Raw genomic sequence first — 22,500 nt, 5'->3', positions numbered from 1 at the left:
GGCTTATATCCTTCATCAACTGTCGTCTGGGTTGTTCTGTTTGTTTGTTATTTATTGACGAATGTGACTCAGTGGTTAGTATGCCCTTCTTTCAATCAGAGGATCAGTGTTTTGAACACCAGCTCCTCTAGTCCACGTTGTTGTGTCCTTGAGCAAGACACTTAACCCCTAATTGCTCCCTGATGCTGTTTCTACGGTGTATAGAGCAAAAATGTAAGTCGCTTTGGATTAAAGTGTCAGCTAAATGAAATGTAATGTTATTGTAAGAAGACGGTGAGGATTTAAGAAAACGATTAGATGCCAAAAATGTAGATACCTCCCCTATTAGATATCAACAATCATCAACTAGTCAAAGGTGCGTGCGTGTGTGTTTGTTCCTTAATGCTGTTTGTGTACGTGAGTCTGCACCAGAAGACGGCTCTCTGAGGAGGGACCAGGACAAAGCCATGAGGAAGTACCACGGCCTTTTGTCCAAACAGGAGCAGCTACTCAGAGGTGGACCGGCCCTTTCAACATTTTGAAAATATTTGTTCTTGTCTTACTGTAGTGATTGAACCACGGTGCATGTACGTTTTGTTCGTTTGTTTTGTGGTTCATTCGAAATACGGAAAGAGGGAAAAACCATGGTTTCTTCGTTTTCTATTTCAATTCAAAAACGGAAAAACACTTTCGTTTGCCATTTTTGGTGCCTGAAACCCAAAACGAGAAAAGAGAGCCAATTATTTTCATGTCAAAATAAAAGCCAGTAATAGATGTTATTATTTACACTCTTCTAATTCTTATTCACAGTCTTATATGATGCAAACACAAAGCAATGTAACGTTAGAAGGAAATGAATTATTAAATATAAATGGATTTTGCCCTGTCCGGTGTCCAGACGCCAGACAGGGCATTGACGTAATTCCAACAGATTTTGAACGCTAAGAAGGCTCATTACGGTATGGAAAGAAAAAAAAACGGCGGCAAACATGTCTATGAGGGAGGGGTGGAAGTGAGAATCAGATACTTTAACTGGCATTTCACTTCTTTGGAAATGATATGTTGGCGTTGTAAATAATAGTTTTAGTATAGTTTATAAGAGTTCTGCCACTTGCCACCTAAACCCCCTAATAAAGATCACGTTCCTTTTCTCACGAACAAACAGAAGGACGGTGGGACATGGACAGCTGTAGGGATGCAGACTGTCAGGCTGGACTTGGGTTGGGAACCAATGCAACAGATTACCAGCTCTTTAGCATGTTGGACAAACCAGCATGGCACTGTCTCATACAAATGAAGTTCCCATCCAACACTGGATGAAAGAATCAGAAGAATTGAGATACAGCAATACAAGTCAAATACAGGAATGTAATCACAATGCCACCTCTAATTCTGAAGGTTTCTAAGCTTTTAGGGGAGTATTTAACTTGTGCTTGACATACAGAATTGGAAAATACCAAATAGCAAAGAATACCATTCTTTGCTATTCTAGAAGTGTACAGATGTCATTGAATTATATAGACGTACATGTGAGGTGCTGCTCTGAGGTCATGAGATGACCTGCTGATGTAAATGTTTTAGTAACCGACATGTAACATGAGGAACCCAATGGCCCTGTTGCCCTGTTTACAGAAGCAGCAAACTACCTCAATTAATATATTGTTATTCAGAATCAGCTTTAAGTGTGTACACATACAATCATTAGCCTAACAATCGTTTTACTAAACTATGTGAGACATCTAAAACATGGAGAGCACAGCTACTCTGACATTTCTGATAACATAAGTCATATAGTCAACTCTTTAAGCAGTGTTCACACACAACACTGAGCTAAATCCTGCTGGAGACCAAAGTGCTACATTATGATGATGTGATTTAGTCAGAGGGGCTAAGACACTGACAGCAGAGTCCAAACAGATCAGGTTATATGTTGATGATGATAACAGTAACACCCTGACAGTCTGCATCCCTAAAGCTCCAGAGGTCACTCTGAGGTGTCACGAGACAAGTAACATGGTAGCAAAGAAGTACATAGAGCCTATTCATCTGGTTTGTGCTCTTGTAAGATTTTGTCAAACCGTTTGTATCTCCATGGCATTTGGACCACAGTCTTCTCATCTTGGCCCTTTGACCTCTTCTGTACCATTCAGTGCAGGATTTTTATTTGTTATAAATCATTCAACAAGGTAAATCATATGTGTGTATAATAAGAATAAACGTAGTTGACTTTCCATCATATTTCTCTTCTAAACAATTGAAAATGAACATGAGCAAAGCTTTTGAGATTACAAGAATGACATTTAAATTTAATCTTCTCAAATTGCTTTGTTTGCTCAAAGCATTCAGTTTCCATGTTGAGGCGTTTTAGAGATTTGTTTATATCCCTGAAGCAGTACAGAATAAGACAGGATATTGTACTCCTCACACACCCAGAAAGGCACACTGTTTTCTCGTAGAATGACTTTCTCTCTGTCCATTTTCTGGCGCGGTCATACGGCTCCAAAAAGGACAAAGCCGTGTCCGGCTTGGTGCCGCGCAGGACGTCTGGTCACACTACATGCTCACTCCGGCATAAAGGAATGTTTGGTTCTAAAATTACACAAATATAACAAGTAAATACATGGAATACCTCCACCTACTGGTAGAAAGGTAAACCCTTTACTCTGGTCTCCTCATACAGCACAATACGATAAAAAAATAAATATGATGCTAACAGCAACAACTCTACACACACAAATTACTTGGATTAAACTATATTATGAACTGTGTTGCATTAAACAATGCAACGATTGAACAGTTGAACAGTTGATTCTTGCTGTGTACATGCATATTAAACTGCCTGCTGTCTCTACTGTTGCTAGATTATCCAGGTTTATTTATTTATATTAATTAATTAATTTTCTTCTAATTTTCTTCTGCTATGTGTTTGCATCATTTAAGACTGTAAATAAGAATTAGAAGACTAAATAATAATATGTATCACTGGCTTTTATTTCGACATGAAAATAATCGGCTCTTTTTTCTCGTTTTTAGTTTCAGACGCCAAAAACAAAGAAACCATGGTTTTTCCGTATTTCTGTAGCTTCGAATGGATCATAAAACCACTGAACAAAACGTACACGGACCAAACACAACTCTTTGCTGTGACATGAATGATGCAGTGTCGATGCAAAATTGTGAACTCCAAGTAATAGCTGGCTAGGCAGCGAAACATAAATAATTAAAGGTGCAAGCAGCTGTGAGCGGGTCCTCGCTCCAGCCGGCACGTTGGGGACGCCGGAAGGTCGCGGGCTAAATGGAAATTAGCTATTATTAGCTATTATTTGGAGTTCACAATTTTGCATCGACACTGCATTCATGTCACAGCACAAAGAGTTGTGTTTGGTCCGTGTACGTATCACATATCTATTACATAGCGATCGGCCAAAATGGGTGCGTCTTTGAGTTTACGTCACGTCCGTTGAGTGAAAACGCAAACAAAGCACCGTTCAGACTCTCACAGGTCTTTAGATCATCTCTGAACTGAAATGAAGTCGATCGGATAAAAATTGTAGGAGGAGATACATTTTGCAGAAAGGCAAAAAATGACAAAATGCACCAAAAATCCAAAAGTGCCCGTATAACTGTAGCGCCCCCTAATGTTTAAATCGCACGACTGATTTATTGCATGTTAAGGGATGCAATGTGCATATCCAAAAAAAGTTTGGAGTCATTAGTGCCTATAGTTTTAATGTTATGAGTATTTAAAAATAGGACACGCCCCTAAGAGGTTAATTGGTCTGAATTTCCTCAACGCAATGAGTTATTCAAAAAATCTCAACGCAGTCTTCAAGATACAAGCCCATTTATGATTTGCAGAGAGTTTGGTTCTAGGATAAAATTGCAAAAACGTGTTTTTCACAAAATTCAAAATGGCGGAAAATTTTGGTAGGCGGACTTTATGGGTCTGAGAGGCTTTTTTGTAGAGGAAGTGGAGCTGGACATGTGTGAATTTTTTCAAGTCAATCGGACAATCTGGGTGAGGGGCGTCGCCGGTCTAACTTTGAGGGGGCGCTAGAAAGCCATTTTTTGGAATTTTTTTCACGGCTATATCAGATGGCTATTTTCACCAGACCTGACAAGCGGTCCAAATTTGGTGAGTTTTGGAGTATGACAAGTCCCCCAAAAAGCAGTCCAATGTGGAAAAAAAAATGAAAAAAATTGTCCGAATAATAATAATAAGAAACGGAGCAATAACAATAGGGTCCTTGCAGGACTGACTCTGTCAGTCGCTCGGATCCTAATAAGCATTCAGCACATTGTAATTCCAGTAGTTCCACCGGGGTCACCAATTTTCTGGAAAAGGACAATTTAAAAATAAAAAAGCATGTAAAATACAGACATAGTCCACAAACAGTAAGTGTAGTCGATCATTTCAAACATCATCCCGATCTGTTGATTGAGTCCCGTTTTCTTTGCGGCCTTTTGGCCTGTAAAGCAGTTTGAGCCGACTGCTTGGGATTCAAGGCTCCGGCTACAAAATCAGAGGGGCGTTTCAGAGAAGGACACAAAATGTTGCTGAGAGTTTAGCCTCTAAACCTTCGGCTACAGATAGAAAAACATTTTCTCTCCATCTCTGGAACTCTTTACTGGTTTTGTTAGTCTCTGTGATAAGGTCCTTGTTGGGTTGCTTTGCGGTGTTGCCCATGATGGAACAGCAACTCTTTCTGCAGGATATTCTGCTGTTGAATCCGGCTTTCACTATAATAAAGGGACATGCAGGCGCATCAAAAAAAAAGCCAATGAGAACGACCTCCCTGGGGCGACTGTGGCCCAGTGGAGCAGAGCCGCCCTTCAATCAGAGGATCGGCGGTTTGATTTAGTGTGTATGAATGGGTGAAAATAACATTTAGTGTTAAAGCACTTTGAGTGGTCCGAAGACTAGAAAAAGCACTTTACAAGTACAGTTCATTGGAATGACCTGTTAGAGGCCTAAGTCTTTTGTGAAGCCTGAACACAGAGCCAGGAGGACGTGCGGTAGTAAAATATGCCGAGAGGTTATTATGGAGGGTTATTATGCAGATGCCAGCTTTAAGATCAAACCAAAGTGCATTCCTTGTCACATCCCAGCTACTTGTTTACGAGGTATTCGTTAAGACTTTTTCACCCATACTTACCACTTTGTAGAGTGGAGCTAAATTATACCATTATCTCCGAGCATTATTCATAGCTTTATGAAGTGTACAACACAAAGTTTTTGAATAAAGTAAAATTCCATATTCTTCATAATTGTTTATTGTGACCAGCTGACACCAGAAGTTGCTGATATGATCTCTTATTTATTTTCTTCTGTTCACCGTCTCCCAGTGTCTCTTTACCTCCTGTTGAACCTCGCTGAGGACACAAGGACGGAGCTAAAGATGAGGAATAAAAACATTGTTGTTTTGCTCGTCAAAGTCCTTGAACGGGATGACGAGGAGCTGCTGGTCCTGGTGGTTTCTTTCCTCAAAAAGCTGTCCATCTTCCTGGAGAATAAGAATGACATGGTGAGTGGAGATGTCACCCAGATTAATGCAGCAAGGAGGGGCCGAGGAAAACCCTAGATATCCCTTTTACAAGTTAATTTCAACTGAGCCTAGCGATGTTACTACAAGCCACGTGTCTAGACATGTAGTAGTTGATTTTCCAACCATGAGCCAAGTAATAAACCTCAATCAAGCCTTTCACTGTTCCTATTAACCTTCGTGGTAAACCTAATTTAAAATATCTTGTTTTGTCTCAAAAAAGGCTAAAATTCAAGTCTCCTTTTAAAAAATAATCCCAAGGCACACACTAGGGTTGGTGCAAAATGGAAATGCCTCTAGTCTACTTGGCAAAATGTATTAAAAATGATTTAGAGATTCAAGATTATATGAACACATGAAGGTGTGTGTATGTGTGTGTTTGTGTTTGTGTGTGTGTGTGTGTGTGTGTGTGTGTGTGTGTGTGTGTGTGTGTGTGTGTGTGTGTGTGTGTGTGTGGTATACGTTCCAAAAACAACCCGCGATCGACGAGTCAGCTTTATTTTTTACCATTATTATACATGTTTTAAGGCCGTAAAAACCCTAACCACACACTTTTATACACTTTTCTCAGACAAGCATTAACATTTTTCTCACATTTCTCTCTTATTTAAACACTCTCAAAGTTTCGCACATTTAAAAAATAAGCCCGAATATGTTTAACAAATTTCATTTTAATGATCAATCTACGAGGTCCTCCGACCGTGCCTCTTTGTCTGGGAGCCGCTCCGCTGACTTTTTATCCAGACGTATTCTGTTCTGTACAGGAGACACTGCACAGCAAGGGTGTACAGTAGAGTCCCCTTAGCTTAATGAGGACGTAGAACACAATGCGCGTTCATACTGTACGCTGTAAAAAAAAAATCAAAAAAATCTGCGAAACAGTGAGTCCGCGAAAGGTGAACCGTGATATAGCGAGGGACGACTGTCTATATATATATATATATATATATATATATATATATACACACATATGTATCACATCTCAAGAAAATCAAAGCTAAAAGACAGTTTGCAGAATCAAACCATTGTCACTGTGTGTGTGTGTGTGTGTGTGTGTATATATATATATATATATATGTATATATATATATATATATATACATGTGTATATATATACATATACATGTGTATATATATATATATATATATATATATATATATTAGAGCTGTGAAAAATAACGCATTAACTCGCTATGATTAAATTACAGGATTAATGCGCCAAATTCAACAATGAAGTAAAAACTAGTGTATTGCAGCTTTTATATTAAAGTAATGTTACCGGAACAATATAACAGCACTCTGGAGCAACAAGAAGTTAACATACATACAATATACATATATATTGAACAGGTACAGGTGTGAAGTTGCTCCACATAGCTCGTACAGAAGAGACTTTTGGACTTAATGTTGATGCCGTGTTTGTTCTGGTCAGTGATGTAAGTGTGGCTCTAGTTTAGATGTCTCTTTGGATCCTCAGTTTCCACCACAAATCACCACAAAGCCAACAATTTAAACTTGGGAATGCCAATCCATTTATTTTCAAAACTCCAACATAAGTATCCCTCGAAATAACAACACCGCCTTCACCCTGCGTCACGGTCAAAGACCATTGGCCTTGCTGTCTGTCCTGCCTGTTTCAAAAGTAGACCACCAACTGCCCTCCCCAAAATCCACCTTTGAAATGGATCTAACAACTGGTTTGCAGCAATTCTTGCAGAAGTGACAGGGTCTTCGGTAAGACCTATTGAGGTTACTCAAATAAATGTTTTCCTGGTGTCCATGTTGCTGGATTCCTGTTCAAATTGACCTTTGCATCCGAGTTTGGCTTTAAGGATATAACAAGGCAGGCAATTTCAAATATTTTCAATGTCTAAACTAAATATGTGGTTGTTATGTGGTCTGCGATGACAGATCCCTATCAAATAGTATCTGTGTCTGTGTTTGTAATGTTTAGGCTGAGATGGATACTGTGGCGCGATTGGCTCGCCTGGTTCCCTGTGACCATGAAGACCTGCTGAACCTGACTCTGCGTCTGCTGCTCAACCTCTCTTTTGACTCTGGGCTCCGAGCCAAGATGGTGGAAGTTGGACTGTTGCCTAAATTAACGGCCTTGTTGGGTAACTAACGTCTACTGTATATACTGTCTATATTGCATGTACACAATACTGTACAGTAGTCGACTGAGCCCATAATGTTTTGACATAATATCTTAAGATGGTAGTGTTGACTTTTTACTAGGGCTGGGCAAGTTAACGCGTTAATAACGCGTTCATTTCTCAATCCTTTAACGCCGTTAATTATTTGATCATGCGTTAACTGCATTTTTTTTTTGCATTGGGAGGGGCTTATCACAGCCGCACACAGGTGCTGCATTTTAAATCTCTCCCAGACGGCGTAGTTCAGACCTTGACGTCTTACGGCTCTCCCAATCCGGCCTGCGGAAGGTCAATCAAAAATGAAAAAAAAAAAAAATTAGATGCACGTTATAAATGCAATACAACGACACTGCTTTTACTTTGAAGGTGATTTACGTACGTGTGTGTGGACTTCGGTAGTCTCACTGACAGGCAGTGTTGCCGACTTGCTGACATGAGCCTGACATGAAAGCACGTATTGTTTAAAGTTTCTGCTCTCAGCGAGCAGCGAGTGCTGCCACGAGCCGCTCCGCCTCACAAATCGCAAATCGTTCACGGGTGGTCAGTCTTCCGGTAGGCTCATGTTGCAGTCTCCGCATCCAGATTCAACAGTAATTGTGCATGCGCAAAGCTCCTGACCCTGTCCATGCAGAGCACTTTAAAGCAGCATCACTTCTGAATCTTTACTCTTCTCTCAAAGAGGAGAACTTTCCCCACATCACAAGATGTTCAGTGCACGTGTTCAAGCCAACGCAGACTGGATTTTTCTCACCGAGGAAGAAAAAACGAACTGAAACATATGAAAATCACTTATTGCTTTTGTATAAAATCTATAAACGTCTGTTAATAGTTTTATTTTTTCCTATATTCAGCTTTCCTGCCTTGTAGCTTATTGCTGGTCTTTAACATACATCTTTAAGGTAAGCAACAGACTGAACATGGACAAAAGAAGGAGTGGTTTGTCCCTCACAGGGACCCTTACCACTTAACAGTACCTGTTCAAAAAAAAAAGAAATATATATATATATTTATAAACTATATATGTATGTACGTTAACTTGTTGTTGCTTTAGAGTGCTGTTATATTGTTCTGGTAACATCACTTTAAAATAAAAGCATGTAATACACTAGTTTTTTACTTCATTGTGGAATTTGTCGCATAATGCGATTAATCGCAGAAAAATCATGCGATTGATTGCGATTAATTTTTTTTAACTTAGCCCAGCCTAGTATAAAGTTAATCAATTGCCGGTCTTTAACATACATCTTTAAGGTTAGCAACGAACTGAACATGGACAAAAGAAGGAGTGACTTACAGGGACCCTTACTACTGAACAAACTGTTTATGTTGTTCCCTGATAAAATACAAATGTTTGTTCTGGTACCTCTTCAGAAAAAAAAGAAAACATATTTATATAATATATATGTATGTATGTATGTTAACTTGCTGTTGCTCCGACAGTGCCTGTTATTTCGTTCTGATAACATTACTTTAAAATAAAAGTGTGCAATACACTAGTTTTTACTTCAATATTGAATTTGCCACATAATGTAATTAATCAGTTCCATTTTTTCAACTTTGCCGACTTTTTACCCTTTGCAATTTGTGTTAATAACGGGTGGAAGAATCTCTTTGGTGTTTGTGTGTTGTCATGCAGGTGATGAGAACAACCGTCAGGTGGTCATGCGTATCCTCTATCACATCAGCATCGACGACCGGTTTAAGGGGATGTTTGTTTACACTGATTGCATACCTCAGGTACCATGTAACCCAGTGAGAATCACTTTAAATGCAACTTCAAGGAACAATATGTAACACCGACTAGCGTTTAGCATACTGCAGACCAAAGTCTAAATTTTGGAGCGAGTGGTCTTGAGAGCTGTGACCTCTACCTGGAGCTAACTGCTTCGGCAGCAAATGGGTCAACTCACCATCCGTCTTAAAAGCTTTCAGAAGCCTCTCCAGTATTTCCTCTTGTTTCACCACGTTTCTGCTCATGTAGCAGTTTAGTTTTTAGTAGAATCCAATGTTATCTTTGAGGCCCCCATGGCAGCAGCACGGTGTGTTCACGTGCCATCAGTTTCATATCTGGCATCATACCTCGAAATAGGCAGTGAGTCACACAGGTCAAAAGAAAACTAGAAGGCACCGGAATGGGCATATCTTGTTGTCTAGTAGTAGTCGTAAGAGCCCGGGAACAGTATTTCAACTTGGCATATTTCCTTCATCTCTGAGGACATATCACGGCCATTTTATGATTTTAATATATTACATATTGTTCCTTTAAGAAATATGAACTGTTAACCTCAACATTTATATTGGCCTTGCTTGTTCTGAAGTTCCAGTTGGTGTGTGTGTTGGTGTCTTTGTTTAGCTCATGCAAATGCTGTATGAGCACGGTGAGGAGGACACCGAAGCTGAGCTCATCTCCATCTGCATCAACCTGGCTGCAAACAAAAGGAATGCACAGCTCATGTGTGAAGGTATATTAAACTGACCTGCCTTTTTCTGCATTCATTTCCATTAACTCGAGAGCAATGTAAAGTCCAATGGCCAAGAGAGATAGAAACAATCACTTCATCATTGTTTTTATCTAAACTTAATATTCTGCGACACACGTTCGCTGCAAACTGTTTGCTCTCCCGCTTACCGCGAACAAAAGGAAGCATGTTTTGATTAGTTATATTCATCAAATTAAGTTAATTCAAAAATAACAATCTCTTAATACATTTTGGTTGAGGATTGTTTTTTTTAGAGATTGACAATAGACATTTGAAGCTTTATTCAAAAAGTGACAATGGATGGGTACAACACCATTAAGTTGAGTCTGACTCGGCAAGGTGTGTGCTGTGCCGTGCGTGCTAACCAAGAGTCTTTTTTTGTCTCCATCTGGAGGAAATGGGTTGAAGATGCTTATGAAGAGAGCTCTGAAGATGAGAGACGGCCTTCTAATGAAAATGATCAGAAACATTTCTCAACATGACGGACCAACCAAACCAGTGTTCATAGTGAGTTTTACATACACAATAAAAAGAATGGACAATTATGGTTATGGACAATGGAAGTTTTGCACAAGTATTGTTGTTATTAGTATTACTGTTTGATAGATACTTTTTTAATCCCGCAAGGGGACATTGTTTAATGCCACGTTGGTGGGAGTAGTGCGAACAAGAGGAGCAGTCTTTATTTTACTGGAGAGTTTTGGTGTCATGAAGAACGTCTTCTGTCTGCGTCTGTTAGGACTACGTTGGTGACCTGGCAGCAGAGATCCGGGCAGAAGAGGAGGAGGAGGAGTGGGTTCTGGAGTGTCTCGGGACATTAGCCAACCTCACCATCCCTGACCTGGACTGGGAGTTGGTGCTGAAGGAGTACAACCTGGTACCCTACCTCAAAGACAGGCTTAAGCCAGGTGCTGAGTCCATTTAGACAATACACATGAGGAGTTATTATTGGCACATTATACTTTTTGATGAAGTTTAATTTTCTATAATCTTCTGTGTGTTTCAGGCTCAGCAGAAGATGACCTCATCCTAGAGGTGGTGATTATGATTGGAACTGTTTCCATGGATGATGCCTGCGCTGCCATGCTAGCAAAATCTGGCATTATTCCTGCCCTTATTGAGCTGCTAAATGGTAACACACACACGGACACACACACACACACACGGACACACCTACAAAACAGTGGCGGGCAGTGGGTTTTAGACCTAGGCCTGTAATGAGTGCCGTGTAGTCCACATCACAGGCGGACTGGGGGAAAAAAAGTGTCCCAGGAGTTACTGTCACAGACCCAGCCACTTAATACACAGAGAGTTTATACATGTGTGAACAGCAGACAACCCACAGAGCCACACAACACCCTTACGAGCAAAAAAAAAAAGAGATGCTCCTGTTGAGTGGGGCGCGTGGACCAACCCACGAAGCCATTTCTAGCACCAGAGCGGACTCCCCGCCGAGCAACGCACAATGAAGCAGCGTCCAACGCCCACAAGGCCGGGATCCCACCCCGGCCGGCGCATGCCGGCCGTCACTTTTATTGTGCCGGAAGGCACAGCAAGCACATAATCCACGGCCCGGGAAGCGACAAGGTTCGGGCACGGGCGCTCTAAAGCACACGGCTGGAGCCGGCATGCCACCTTCGCCCCGAGTCTTTTCAAGCCGACCTAGAGCTGGTCGCAGCGCTCCGCAGCGGAGGAAATACGCTCGGCGAGGGCCAGCGCAGCTGGGGAGAGCCCAATCTCTTCGGGCCAACAACAATGCATGTTGTCCAAATTTATCCAACAAAACCGCGGCACTGACACCCTGCACAGTGCACAGAGACAAGACATTGCAGCACAGCTGCGCCAGTGGCAGCAGTGCACCTTGGCACGGGGAGAGGCACCAGCACCCCGAGTTGAGCAGCAACAACAGCGCTGTGGCTTATTTACGACTAAATACGACTGCAAATGTAAAAAACAGTAATAATATCAGCATTTCACTCCAGACGCACACAACCCTCTGTGGGAAAAGGGGTCATCAGTAAGTCCTTAGATTCTAAGTTTGAGGTGCTAGCTTGACCAATCACAGCGCATGTTAATGGTCACGCGGGCCCTGTGACCAATCACAGGGCCAGACCTTCTAGAAGACTGTTTCATTTATTTCAATCAGGCTGCTCTTTCATAGAGGAAGATAGGTGAAATGTGATTGGAAATGCTGTAAACCAGGTCCAAAGAAAGCCATACAAGAGGCCGGAAGGAACAGGAACAGAGGAGGCAGCTCTGCAATGAGAAAATAAGCTAATAGGCAAAGATAATTATAATACATGTAGTGTATTTGTGAAAAACAATTACATTCTAAAATAGCTAGTGTGTGTGTGTGTGTGTGTGTGTGTATATATATATATATATATATGTATATATATATATATATGTATATATATATATATATATATATATATATGTATATATATATATATATATATATATATATATACATATATATATATGCACACACACATATATATATATATATACATATATATATATGTCTATATATATATGTATATATATATGTGTGTATATATATATAATTTATATATATAATTTATTATAAATAAACTATAACTTTGTGATTCTGTTCCGGCCACCAGAAAAGGCTTAGAAGGCCATGACGGCCCGCCACTCACTCACTCACTCACAGTGAGTGATAAATGTTTGCTCACCCTATGAGACGTCGGTCAGCTCTCTGATGTAAAAGTCTTCAAGATTCAATAACTGATCTGCAAATCAACCGCAGTTAAACTAGTTTCAGTGATCTTGAACAACAAAACAGTGATATTAACAGTGATGTTTTGAGAGGCACACATAGAAGAGAGAGATGTCTCACATCAATGTGTTTTTTGATTGCAGCCCAACAGGAGGACGATGAGTTTGTGTGTCAGATCGTCTACGTCTTCTATCAGATGGTGTTTCACCAAGCCACGCGCGACGTCATCATCAAAGACACCCGTATCCTTCCCATGGTGCACTCTGTCTCCCCTTAATTTACACATAAAAGAGAGTCTTATGACGGCTGACGTTTGAGTGAGACAGATTTACAAGCCACCCTGGAAGAAATGTCTTTCTTAAACCTTCTCTGCAGAGGCTCCAGCCTACCTGATAGATCTGATGCATGACAAGAACGCTGAGATCAGAAAAGTGTGTGACAACACCCTCGATATCATCGCTGTAAGTGAACCCACTGCTGACACACTCACAGGGTAGCAACCTGTGAGTGTGTGAGTAAAGCCATACGTGAGGCTCTTTATTGTCATTGTACAGCAGGTGGCACAACAAAATGCAGATTACAGTCCCATTCTGCTGAATAACAAAACATTGCATGTACACAATACTGTATTCACAGTATAGTAGTCTACTGAGCCCATCATGTTTTGACATAATATCTTAATATCTTAAGATGGTAGTGTTAACTCTTTACTAGGGCTTGGCAAGTTAACGCGTTACTATCGCGTTAACTTTTTAATCCATTAACAACGTTAATTATTTGATCATGCGTTAACTGCATTTTTTATTTTTTTATTTTTTGGGCTTTTACTTTGAAGGCGATTAATTTTGGTGCACCGAGCGCTTCCGTAGTTTCACCAGACGATTTGCTGACAAGAGCCTGACGTGAAACCTTTCTGTTCTCACTGAGCAGCGTTGCTTCAGCGAGTCGCAAAGTCGCCTCACAAAGCTTCACAGGTGCTCAGTCTACCGGCAACTTCGCGCTGCAGGCTCAGCGTCCCCGGATTGAACATTAATTGCGCTTGCGCAAAGCCGCCGCTGATACCTGTCAGCTGTCCTTCACATCTCCACCTCATTCAACCAGACTTCAGTGCACTTGTTCAAGCCAACACAGACTGGACTTTCCTCATTGAGGAAGAAAAACTGAACTGAAAACATGAAAAGTACTTACTGCTTTTGTATTAGGTGAATCAATTGCTGGTCTTTAACATACATCTTTAAGGTAAGCAACAGAAAAAAAAAAAAAAAAAGAAAACAGATTTATAAACTATATACGCAGCCTGGCCCAAAAAAAAAGTCGCCACCTGGATTTGGACAAAAGGGAGTGGTTTGTCCCTCACAGAGACCCTTACTATTGAACAGAAAAAATATTTATGAACTATATATGTATGTATGTTAACTTGATGTTGCTCCAGAGTGCCTGTTATATTGTTCTGATAACATAATCGCAGAATCAGCAGTTAATCGCTGAAAAAAAACAATTAATCGCATTATGTGCCAAATTCAATAATTAAGTGAAAACTAGTGTATTGCACACTTTTATTTTAAAATGATATCAGAACAATATAACAGGCATTCTGGAACAACAGCAAGTTAACATACATACATATATAGTTTATAAATCTGTTTTCTTTTTTTTTTTCTGAACAGGTACTGTTCAGTGGTAAGGATGCCTGTGAGGGACAAACCACTCCTTTTTTTCTCCAAGTTCAATCTGTTGTTTACCTTAAAGATGTATGTTAAAGACCAGCAATTGATTCACTTTATACAAAAGCAACAAGTGCTTTTCATGTTTGGCGCGGTGCTCGTTAAGGACAGAAACTACGGAACAATACGTGCTTTCGGGTCTGGCTCAAGTCGGCAAATAGTCCGGTAATGCTACGGAAGCCCGAGGGCGGGAGGACGTTATCGCCTTCAAAGTAAAAGAATATATATATGTATATATATATATATATTAGAGCTGTGAAAAATAACGCATTAACTCGCTATGATTAAATTACAGGATTAATGGGCTGGCAAAGTTGAAAAAAAAAAATTAGTCGCATGATTTTTCTGTGATTAATCGCATTATGCGCCAAATTCAACAATGAAGTAAAAAACTAGTGTGTTGCAGCTTTTATGTTAAAGTAATGTTACCGGAACAATATAACAGCACTCTGGAGCAACAAGAAGTTAACATACATACAATATACATATATATTGAACAGGTACAGGTGTGAAGTTGCTCCACATAGCTCATACAGAAGAGACTTTTGGACTTAATGTTGATGCCGTGTTTGTTCTGGTCAGTGATGTAAGTGTGGCTCTAGTTTAGATGTCTCTTTGGATCCTCAGTTTCCACCACAAATCACCACAAAGCCAACAATTTAAATACACAAATATATATATATATATATATATTTTTCGAATAAAAAAATGCAGTTAACGCATGATGAAGCGATATTAACGTGTGTGTGTGTGTGTGTATATATATATATATATATATATATATATATATACTGAATATATATATAAGTGCACATCTTGTGATTTTTGGAAAGTTCTCCTCTTTGAGAGATATATATCTATATCTATATATATGTATATATATATATGTGTATATGTATGTATATATATATATATATACATATATGTATATACATATGTATATATATATATATATGTATATATACATATATGTATATATACATATATATACATATATGTATATATATACATATATATACATATATGTATATACATATATATGTATGTATGTATATATATATATATATATATATATATATATATATATATATATATATATATATATATATATATATATATAAACAGAAGCTGTTCTGAAGTCTGGTTTACAATAATTATAATCATCATGTCATGTCTTTATTAAGGAGTAGACACACACCTTTCTGTCCATGCCACTAGGTTTTTCTCTAAGTTATTTACTTTTTTCCTCATCTTCCAGGAGTACGATGAGGAGTGGGGGAGGAAAATTCAGTCGGAGAAGTTCCGTTTCCATAACAACCAGTGGTTGGAGATGGTGGAGAGTCGCCAAGCTGACGAGTCTGAACCATATCTCTATGATAACGACGACAGGACCGATCTCTTCTATAGTGCAGGTACACGCACAATGCAGAACACTGGTCTGTGCGTGGGGAACAGCTGAAAGTGACCTGCTGATCATATCTTCATCTTTATAGTGTCGCGGTACAAGCAGATCCTTGTGCTGTTGTGGGTGTGTGTGTGTATTCCTCACGTGTTTGTGTCTTTCAGATGGAATTACTCCAGCAGACGGTTCAGTCAGCCCGGATTTCTTCAATGACCTCCAGCCTCAAAATGGAGACGTGCTCCACACAGGGTGAGTGAACTTAACTCCAGAAACATGAGCTGCCTCACAAAGGTTTAAACCGGATTAGGTGGGAAAACAAATGATCTAAAGCAACTCAAAACGTGTCCCGTCTTTTCCGTTCTTTTATTCAGCTGCTTTAATGCTGCGCCTGTTCCAGAATTGGAGTTTGTTGGACTTCAATTGTAAATGTGTTGGCGTGGAAATGTCAATTCATAAATGGTATTCCAGAACTAGACCAAAATGAGCATATAAGAGCACAGTGTGTGCAGTGTGTGATGGGTTGTTTGTTGTATGAGAGAGTAGTGCCACTCCTCTAAAGACTTAAAGAGTGGTAAAGATGTCAGCCTCAGATGGGCTGACAAGGTGCCCTGAATGAGCCGCCATCATCACCAGTTTAACCATCATTATGCTTTGATACCTGACAGTGTAACATTGGGAACAATAAATCGATGTTGGAATGTCGGTGGTTAACGCTAACCGCTGTTAACGGAGATTCCATTCAGTTCCATTATGAAGAGTTCAATCTCTACTGAGCAATGGAAGAAGGTAAATTATAACGTTATCATGATGTGTATTATTTGTGTGTTTACAAATGTAATCTTGTAAAACCTAGTTTTTGAGAAACTTTACTAATTTTCTTTTTTAAAGGAGATGTTTTTTTAACACTAGCGCTAGAATTATTGTATCTCATTAAAATTGCTAATGATTGAGACTTTCTTTCCCCTATTCATACAGATCTGACTGAAATGTAAAAGGTTATAGTTGATTATAAAAATCTTAATTATTTATTTTCATAATTGTGATATTCCTTCTGACAATGATCACACTATCAATATTTTTATATTGTGACATCCCTAAACCCAACCTGTTCAGACACTTTTCAGCCTGTGTTTCAGCTGTTCCTCCTGTATTTACAGCAAAGACCTCTGATATATGTCATTTTGAAGAAGTGGAGTTCAGATGCTGTTGTGTTTCAGTTAAATTAGATTTTCATATTAACGACTGCGGATGTCAGTGGGTGGATGGATCATTGTCACCAGCAAGTTGGATAAACAGCAAGTCTCTGCCTTTGTTTGTTTTCCAGAGATGGCAGCGACGTTTTCGACCAGACCAGCTCGTCACCTGGACGACCAGCCACTGCCTACGGCTTCAGGCCAGACGAGCAGCCCTTCTACCAGTACTCGTAGACGCAGTGCGTCCTGTCCCCTTAGACCATGCATGTCCACAGCCACATATTCAGATCCCATTTCACTGCTAGTCCCTCATGACTGAAGGCTTCATGTTGGTATAGTCACCAAGAGATTGATCATCAAGGCTGAAATACGTAATACTCCCGAGGACTGAAACACTAGCACTACAAAGTAGTTAAAAAAACATAAACGCATTTCATTGCCCACTTCAATCCTTCACCATGACGTACAAGTAGTAGTCTTCCTTCCACACTAGCTGCAGCCTTCTTCTAGTGACTTCCAAGGGGGTCAGCTTATCATTTATAGAATGTGAAGAGACTTAATATTTCTAATGTATGTTGATATGTTTTTCCACGTTTTCCTATCATAATGAATATTTGTTGCCTGAGAGCCAACAGTCTGACTGCCCTCTCACTCATGTCTACAGGCTACCTACAGTATCATGTTATTCACATGCACTACCATGCACATGTCCTTTGTTACTGTAAAATGTTGTTTGTGATCCTGAGAACTTGTGGTGCTTTCACAAAAAGTGGCAAATTTGTCCTCAGCCCCAACCGCAGCAGCTCGAGTGAAGTCCCTATCTCTCTCTGTATATTTTACTGATGTCAAACCATAACAGTATTAACATTTATTCAGTGGGGACAAAAGTAAAAACCCCACCCCTGCAGAAGAAGTTGACACTCTCTTCAAAAAAATGCAGATAGTACTCTATAATTAACATCTGTTATTGACAAGTATAATTTCAAAAATTGTGACTCGATTCTCATCAATTTAAATCCCAGTTTGGTGAATAAAACCAATACTGTACCCTTCACACTGCCCTTACTGCTAGGCAACAGAACACGTCTGAATTTATAAATGGGAGATTTGTTTTTCTTACAACAGTGTATTGTGCCGTTGACTAAACTACATATGGAAAGGGTGTCATATATACTGTATTTGCAGGACACTGACAATGAACCACATGCAGTGTTACTTTTAGGCATATTTGCACATAAAGTTCATTGATGCATGTTTGTTTTCTTTTTTATTTAAGTTATTGTTAATTTGTATAGATATATTTTTTTTTACAATAGTTAATTTTGTTGCTCCTTAACAAGACACTGTAAACGTAGTACTGCACTTTCCATCTCTCGCTGTCTTTCATCCTCAGGTTCTTTAATAAAATCATGGATGGAACCTACAAGTCCCGCACATTCTCTCTGGTGTTTTCACAGTCCCAACCTTTATCGAGTAGTAAATGTCTGACTCTGACCTCAGATATAGAGATGTCCTCCAACAGACAAACTAATGAACAAGACACGATGACACTTATCCTAAAAATATTCCTATAAGGCAGGCGGTCTTGTTAGTATTTCTTGCGCTATTAATGATTACTACCTTTGTTAAAGATCATTAAGACAAACATAAGGGTTTTGAGGTTGGACCTGTCTGAAGCTAGAAGCCAGAATGTCAGGCTGAGTTGCTTGTTCTTTCGGGAATCTATTTCTTGTTAATGCCCCTAATTTTGTAATTCTGTTATGACCAATAAAACAATGAGATACAAAGTGAGGTCATAATTATGGTACATTAAGTCAATGCTATGATATAATACAAAGTCTACAAATGTTACTCAGACAAGATTATGAGATGCCATGCCAAAATATTTACTAAGCATCTCATCATTTCTCAGCCATCTTTCAAAATTCAACTTTTTCAACAGCCACAAATATAAACTTTTTAAGTCAACCTGTTATTATCTCATCATTTTGACTGGTTGACCCAGACAGTTGTTTATTTAAAGCTTGAGTGTGTTCCGTTTGTCTCCCTCTGCTGGCAGTGAGAGTAACTAAAAATAACATTAGAATAGGTTGCAGTATTACGTATTGCAGTTGATTAACTACTCTTCTGAGATCAATCAACATTGTGGAGAACACCAACCTGCTGTTTCGCTTATTTTCTGTAACCAGTAACGTGAGCATGAAAACATGGTGGAAAGTACTTGTGTAGCGCTTTTCGAGTCTTCCAACCACTCAAAACGCTTTAACACTACATAACATCAGTCACTCACTCACAAACTGATGAGAGGAGCCACCATGCCACATCAGTATAGTCAACCATTCATACACATTCATACACCGTAGGCGCAGCTACGGGAGCAATTCAGGGTTAAGTGTCTTGCTCAAGGACACATCGACATGGGCTAGCGGCGCCAGGGATTGAACCACCAATCCTCTAATTGAGAGACGATCTTGCTCACCACTGAGCCAAAGCGGAATCAGCCCTTTCGCGTTCGCTCGCTAATGAGCCAGCCGTGAAAGGAGGAAAAAACAATAGACACCGAGTGGAGAGGCCAGAAGGGGCCTGATGGATCGAGGTAACTTTGTTGTTATTCATGATTAGTCCTTGGCGGTAGTCTCTATTTCAGGATTGGCCCTTAACAGCTGACCTTTTCTGCCCCAAGCCCACCAGTGCCTGATTTTTGAGAAAACAATTCTCTTTAAAAAAAAATATTAACTTAATTATCTCTGCAACCACGTTTATTAACTTCATTTAAAGTTTTACAATAGTGTAACCCTTGTGACAGTATTGTAGTCCTTGTAAACTTCATATTTCTACCTTTAAAGTCATGAAACGGCTGCAGCTTCTTCTTTTCTGTCGGCGGACTATTTTGAAGGTAGATACTTCCCTGAAGCGAAGATGTTTTTGCTTCCGGGTCATAGAGCACCAGCAAAAGCTCCTGAAGATTTAAAGCCGGAGCACGCGAAAATCAAACAATGTTTTCCCATAAAACAATTAACTTTTCTATTTTTAACTGAACAACACGGTTCTTTTACTAAAACACCTTCCCAATATGTCAAAGCTTTGTTTTGCAGTGCTTTTTGTTTGCGGATTTGGATTCCTTAGGTCCTAACCTTTCCATAAAGGTGTGATTAGTATGTGGGACGTTGTTAAAACCATAGATAGTTTTGAGCCAGTTTTTAACCATGAAAGTCTTATTTGTATGAATTTGGAAATAACTGTCAATATTGGTTTCATTAGTGAATTAAATTATAGCTTATAGCCAGAGCATGTGTGTAGTTAATCCTCTACCGCAAGGTTGTCGGTTCAAACGCTGGCTGCCATGTATCAAAGGTTCCTTGACACTGAATCCCAAAATTCTCACAGCAGCCCCCTGCTCCTAAACACAGGATGCAAATGGAAGAATTCATGTATGTACCTGTATAGGACATCATACCTGCAACTTTATAATATAATAGGTTAGTGCTGACCAAATGACTAAACAGTGAATGCAGCCCTGAGTCGTTTTATTGATTTCAGTGAAAGAAAAACAGCAGAAAACAAAATAATTTGTACCTTTTTATACAACAAAAATGTTTACTAAAGTATATAAGTAGTCAAGTAGTAGTATAAAAGTGATTCAGTATCCTACTAATATAATGCGTTCTTTCCCAAATCTTCTTTCTCCTATCTGCACTATCTCATCAGAAACTGTGGAGCAGTTAGGACACCCGGTCGTCATAGCGACTTGTCTGTCAGGGTGCATGGCTGCTGTCGGGACACGGCCCTACGACGGTCTCCACTTCAGTGACCTCTACCACCAGTTCTCTGATGATTGCCACACTGCCCAATGGCAGCTCAGCAGAACTCTCTGAATGCGGTTCCATTGGACGAGGGTTTTGGAGAACCTCCTTCTTTCCTTCTTTTTTGTCATGATCTGCTTTCTCCTCTGCTTCCTCATCCTTGTCTTCTTTTCCTTTGTTAGTCACAAGCTCCCTCTCTCTCTCTTCATCATCGACCTTGTCTTCGCGCTCCCTCTGCTCAGTAGTTAAGGCAGTGGCCCTCTCTTCATGGACAGGCTCACCTCCTGAGTGGGCTACTTCCCCTATGTCCCCTTGTGTCCCTGGTCCTGTCTCTTCTTTCCCATCTTTGATTCTCTTGTGTACCATTTCCTCCCCTGCCTCCCCCGTCTGATCCTCCTCTTTTACCCTCTCCACCTCCCAGTTCTCCTTCATTTCTCCTGTCAGGTAGACAGCCCTGTCAGTGGGGTGCTGTGGCATCGTCTGCGTTAAAAAAGCTGCTGCGGAGTTGCAACCAATCGCCTCTCTCAGTGACCCAAGGCTGATTTTTGTTGGACTATGTGTCCCAGGTGGCTGTGACATTGAGGGACAGGGATGCTGGACTCTGGTGTCTTCTGGTAGTCCCTCTGAGGTTGAGAGAACAGGTGTGGCAGAATTTTGAGGCGTTGCAGATTGATCACTTTGAGCACATTCGGCCGGAACGTCTGCGACCTGCGGCGAGGACAGAGTGAACAATGAAAGATCAGGAGAGTCTGGAATTGCATTAGAGGACTCTTGGTTTGCAGATGCATCGAGGATACTGACTTGATTTGTAACCAAGCCAGTTGTGGCTTCGTCGGAAGGATCAGCTGTAGTTGACTCCTTCGCCAATGGTGCGTCAGTTCCAAGCTGGACTCCTTCTTGTGTTTCCTCAAGGCAGGATGCCTCCTCAGTCGCAGATCCATTCAACTCTTGTGTCACAGTGATGAAAGGAGACGGAAGCACCGCGCTCTGGTCGCAACTTTGAGCGATATTGTGTTTAGATTCGACATTGGGGTGGAGATCTTTGTCACTCTTAAGGGAAACCGTCCGACATCCATTCTGATCCCCCACGAGAGCAGGTCCTTTGCCTTCACCCGGTGGTGCCATTAAGGAGGAGCAGTCTCGAGTGGTAATGGCAGGACTGCCTGAAGCAGAGCGAGGGGGCGTCTCCTCCAGAAGACTGTACCGACTAAAGGTCAGATCCGAAGTGTCCAACGAGAGACTGTTGCTCGTCTTACTGGCTGCCTCATGGACCACTGAGGAGAGGGGAAGGTATGTTCTGTTTAACATTGATCATTGAGCAGCGGTTCTTTTTGACTTAATATAACTGGACCTACAGGACAGGGCTGCAGCTCCCATCTGTACTCTCAAGCACACCTGTACTTTCAAGGAATTTGAGGCTCTTTTTGAACTTTTTGAGGGGAGGTTTTTCTGCCTCCCCACATGAAGAATACTGACT

At 40.3% G+C, this 22,500-nt stretch overlaps 2 protein-coding genes across 5 annotated transcripts in view; one reads left to right on the top strand and one right to left on the bottom strand.

The window, feature by feature from the left end:
- The window catches only part of LOC137805026 (kinesin-associated protein 3-like), a 36,095-nt gene extending 17,449 nt beyond the window's left edge, over window positions 1-18,646 (top strand). For 3 of the 4 annotated variants that reach the window (XM_068604685.1, XM_068604694.1, XM_068604677.1), the window contains exons 7-20: window positions 1-5; window positions 397-495; window positions 5,326-5,504; window positions 7,477-7,639; window positions 9,315-9,415; window positions 10,032-10,140; window positions 10,553-10,665; window positions 10,898-11,066; window positions 11,165-11,290; window positions 13,045-13,143; window positions 13,277-13,362; window positions 15,884-16,037; window positions 16,192-16,276; window positions 17,352-18,646. The exon at window positions 1-5 is cut by the window's left edge and continues 120 nt beyond it. In XM_068604685.1, the coding sequence (XP_068460786.1) occupies window positions 1-5; window positions 397-495; window positions 5,326-5,504; window positions 7,477-7,639; window positions 9,315-9,415; window positions 10,032-10,140; window positions 10,553-10,665; window positions 10,898-11,066; window positions 11,165-11,290; window positions 13,045-13,143; window positions 13,277-13,362; window positions 15,884-16,037; window positions 16,192-16,276; window positions 17,352-17,454 (1,591 nt within the window). In that variant the 3' untranslated portion in view covers window positions 17,455-18,646. Of the gene's footprint in view, window positions 6-396; window positions 496-5,325; window positions 5,505-7,476; window positions 7,640-9,314; window positions 9,416-10,031; window positions 10,141-10,552; window positions 10,666-10,897; window positions 11,067-11,164; window positions 11,291-13,044; window positions 13,144-13,276; window positions 13,363-15,883; window positions 16,038-16,191; window positions 16,277-16,692; window positions 16,814-17,351 lie in introns of all 4 variants that reach the window. The other variant, XR_011080190.1, reaches the window with a different exon arrangement.
- A 2,143-nt stretch (window positions 18,647-20,789) lies between these two features.
- Window positions 20,790-22,500, bottom strand: part of LOC137780668 (protein Niban 1-like) — a 13,271-nt gene continuing 11,560 nt past the window's right edge. The window contains exons 14-15 of the mRNA XM_068568837.1: window positions 21,825-22,297; window positions 20,790-21,731 (exon numbers count right to left, since the gene is read on the bottom strand). Of these exons, the coding sequence (XP_068424938.1) occupies window positions 20,976-21,731; window positions 21,825-22,297 (1,229 nt within the window). The 3' untranslated portion in view covers window positions 20,790-20,975. The remainder of the gene's footprint in view (window positions 21,732-21,824; window positions 22,298-22,500) is intronic.

The sequence above is a fragment of the Clinocottus analis genome, unplaced genomic scaffold (genome assembly GCF_023055335.1).
Source record: "Clinocottus analis isolate CAN_PGR_092001 unplaced genomic scaffold, fCliAna1.0.p SCAF_11, whole genome shotgun sequence".
Lineage (NCBI taxonomy): Eukaryota > Metazoa > Chordata > Actinopteri > Perciformes > Cottidae > Clinocottus > Clinocottus analis.
This window is presented reverse-complemented; position numbering and strand designations above follow the sequence as displayed.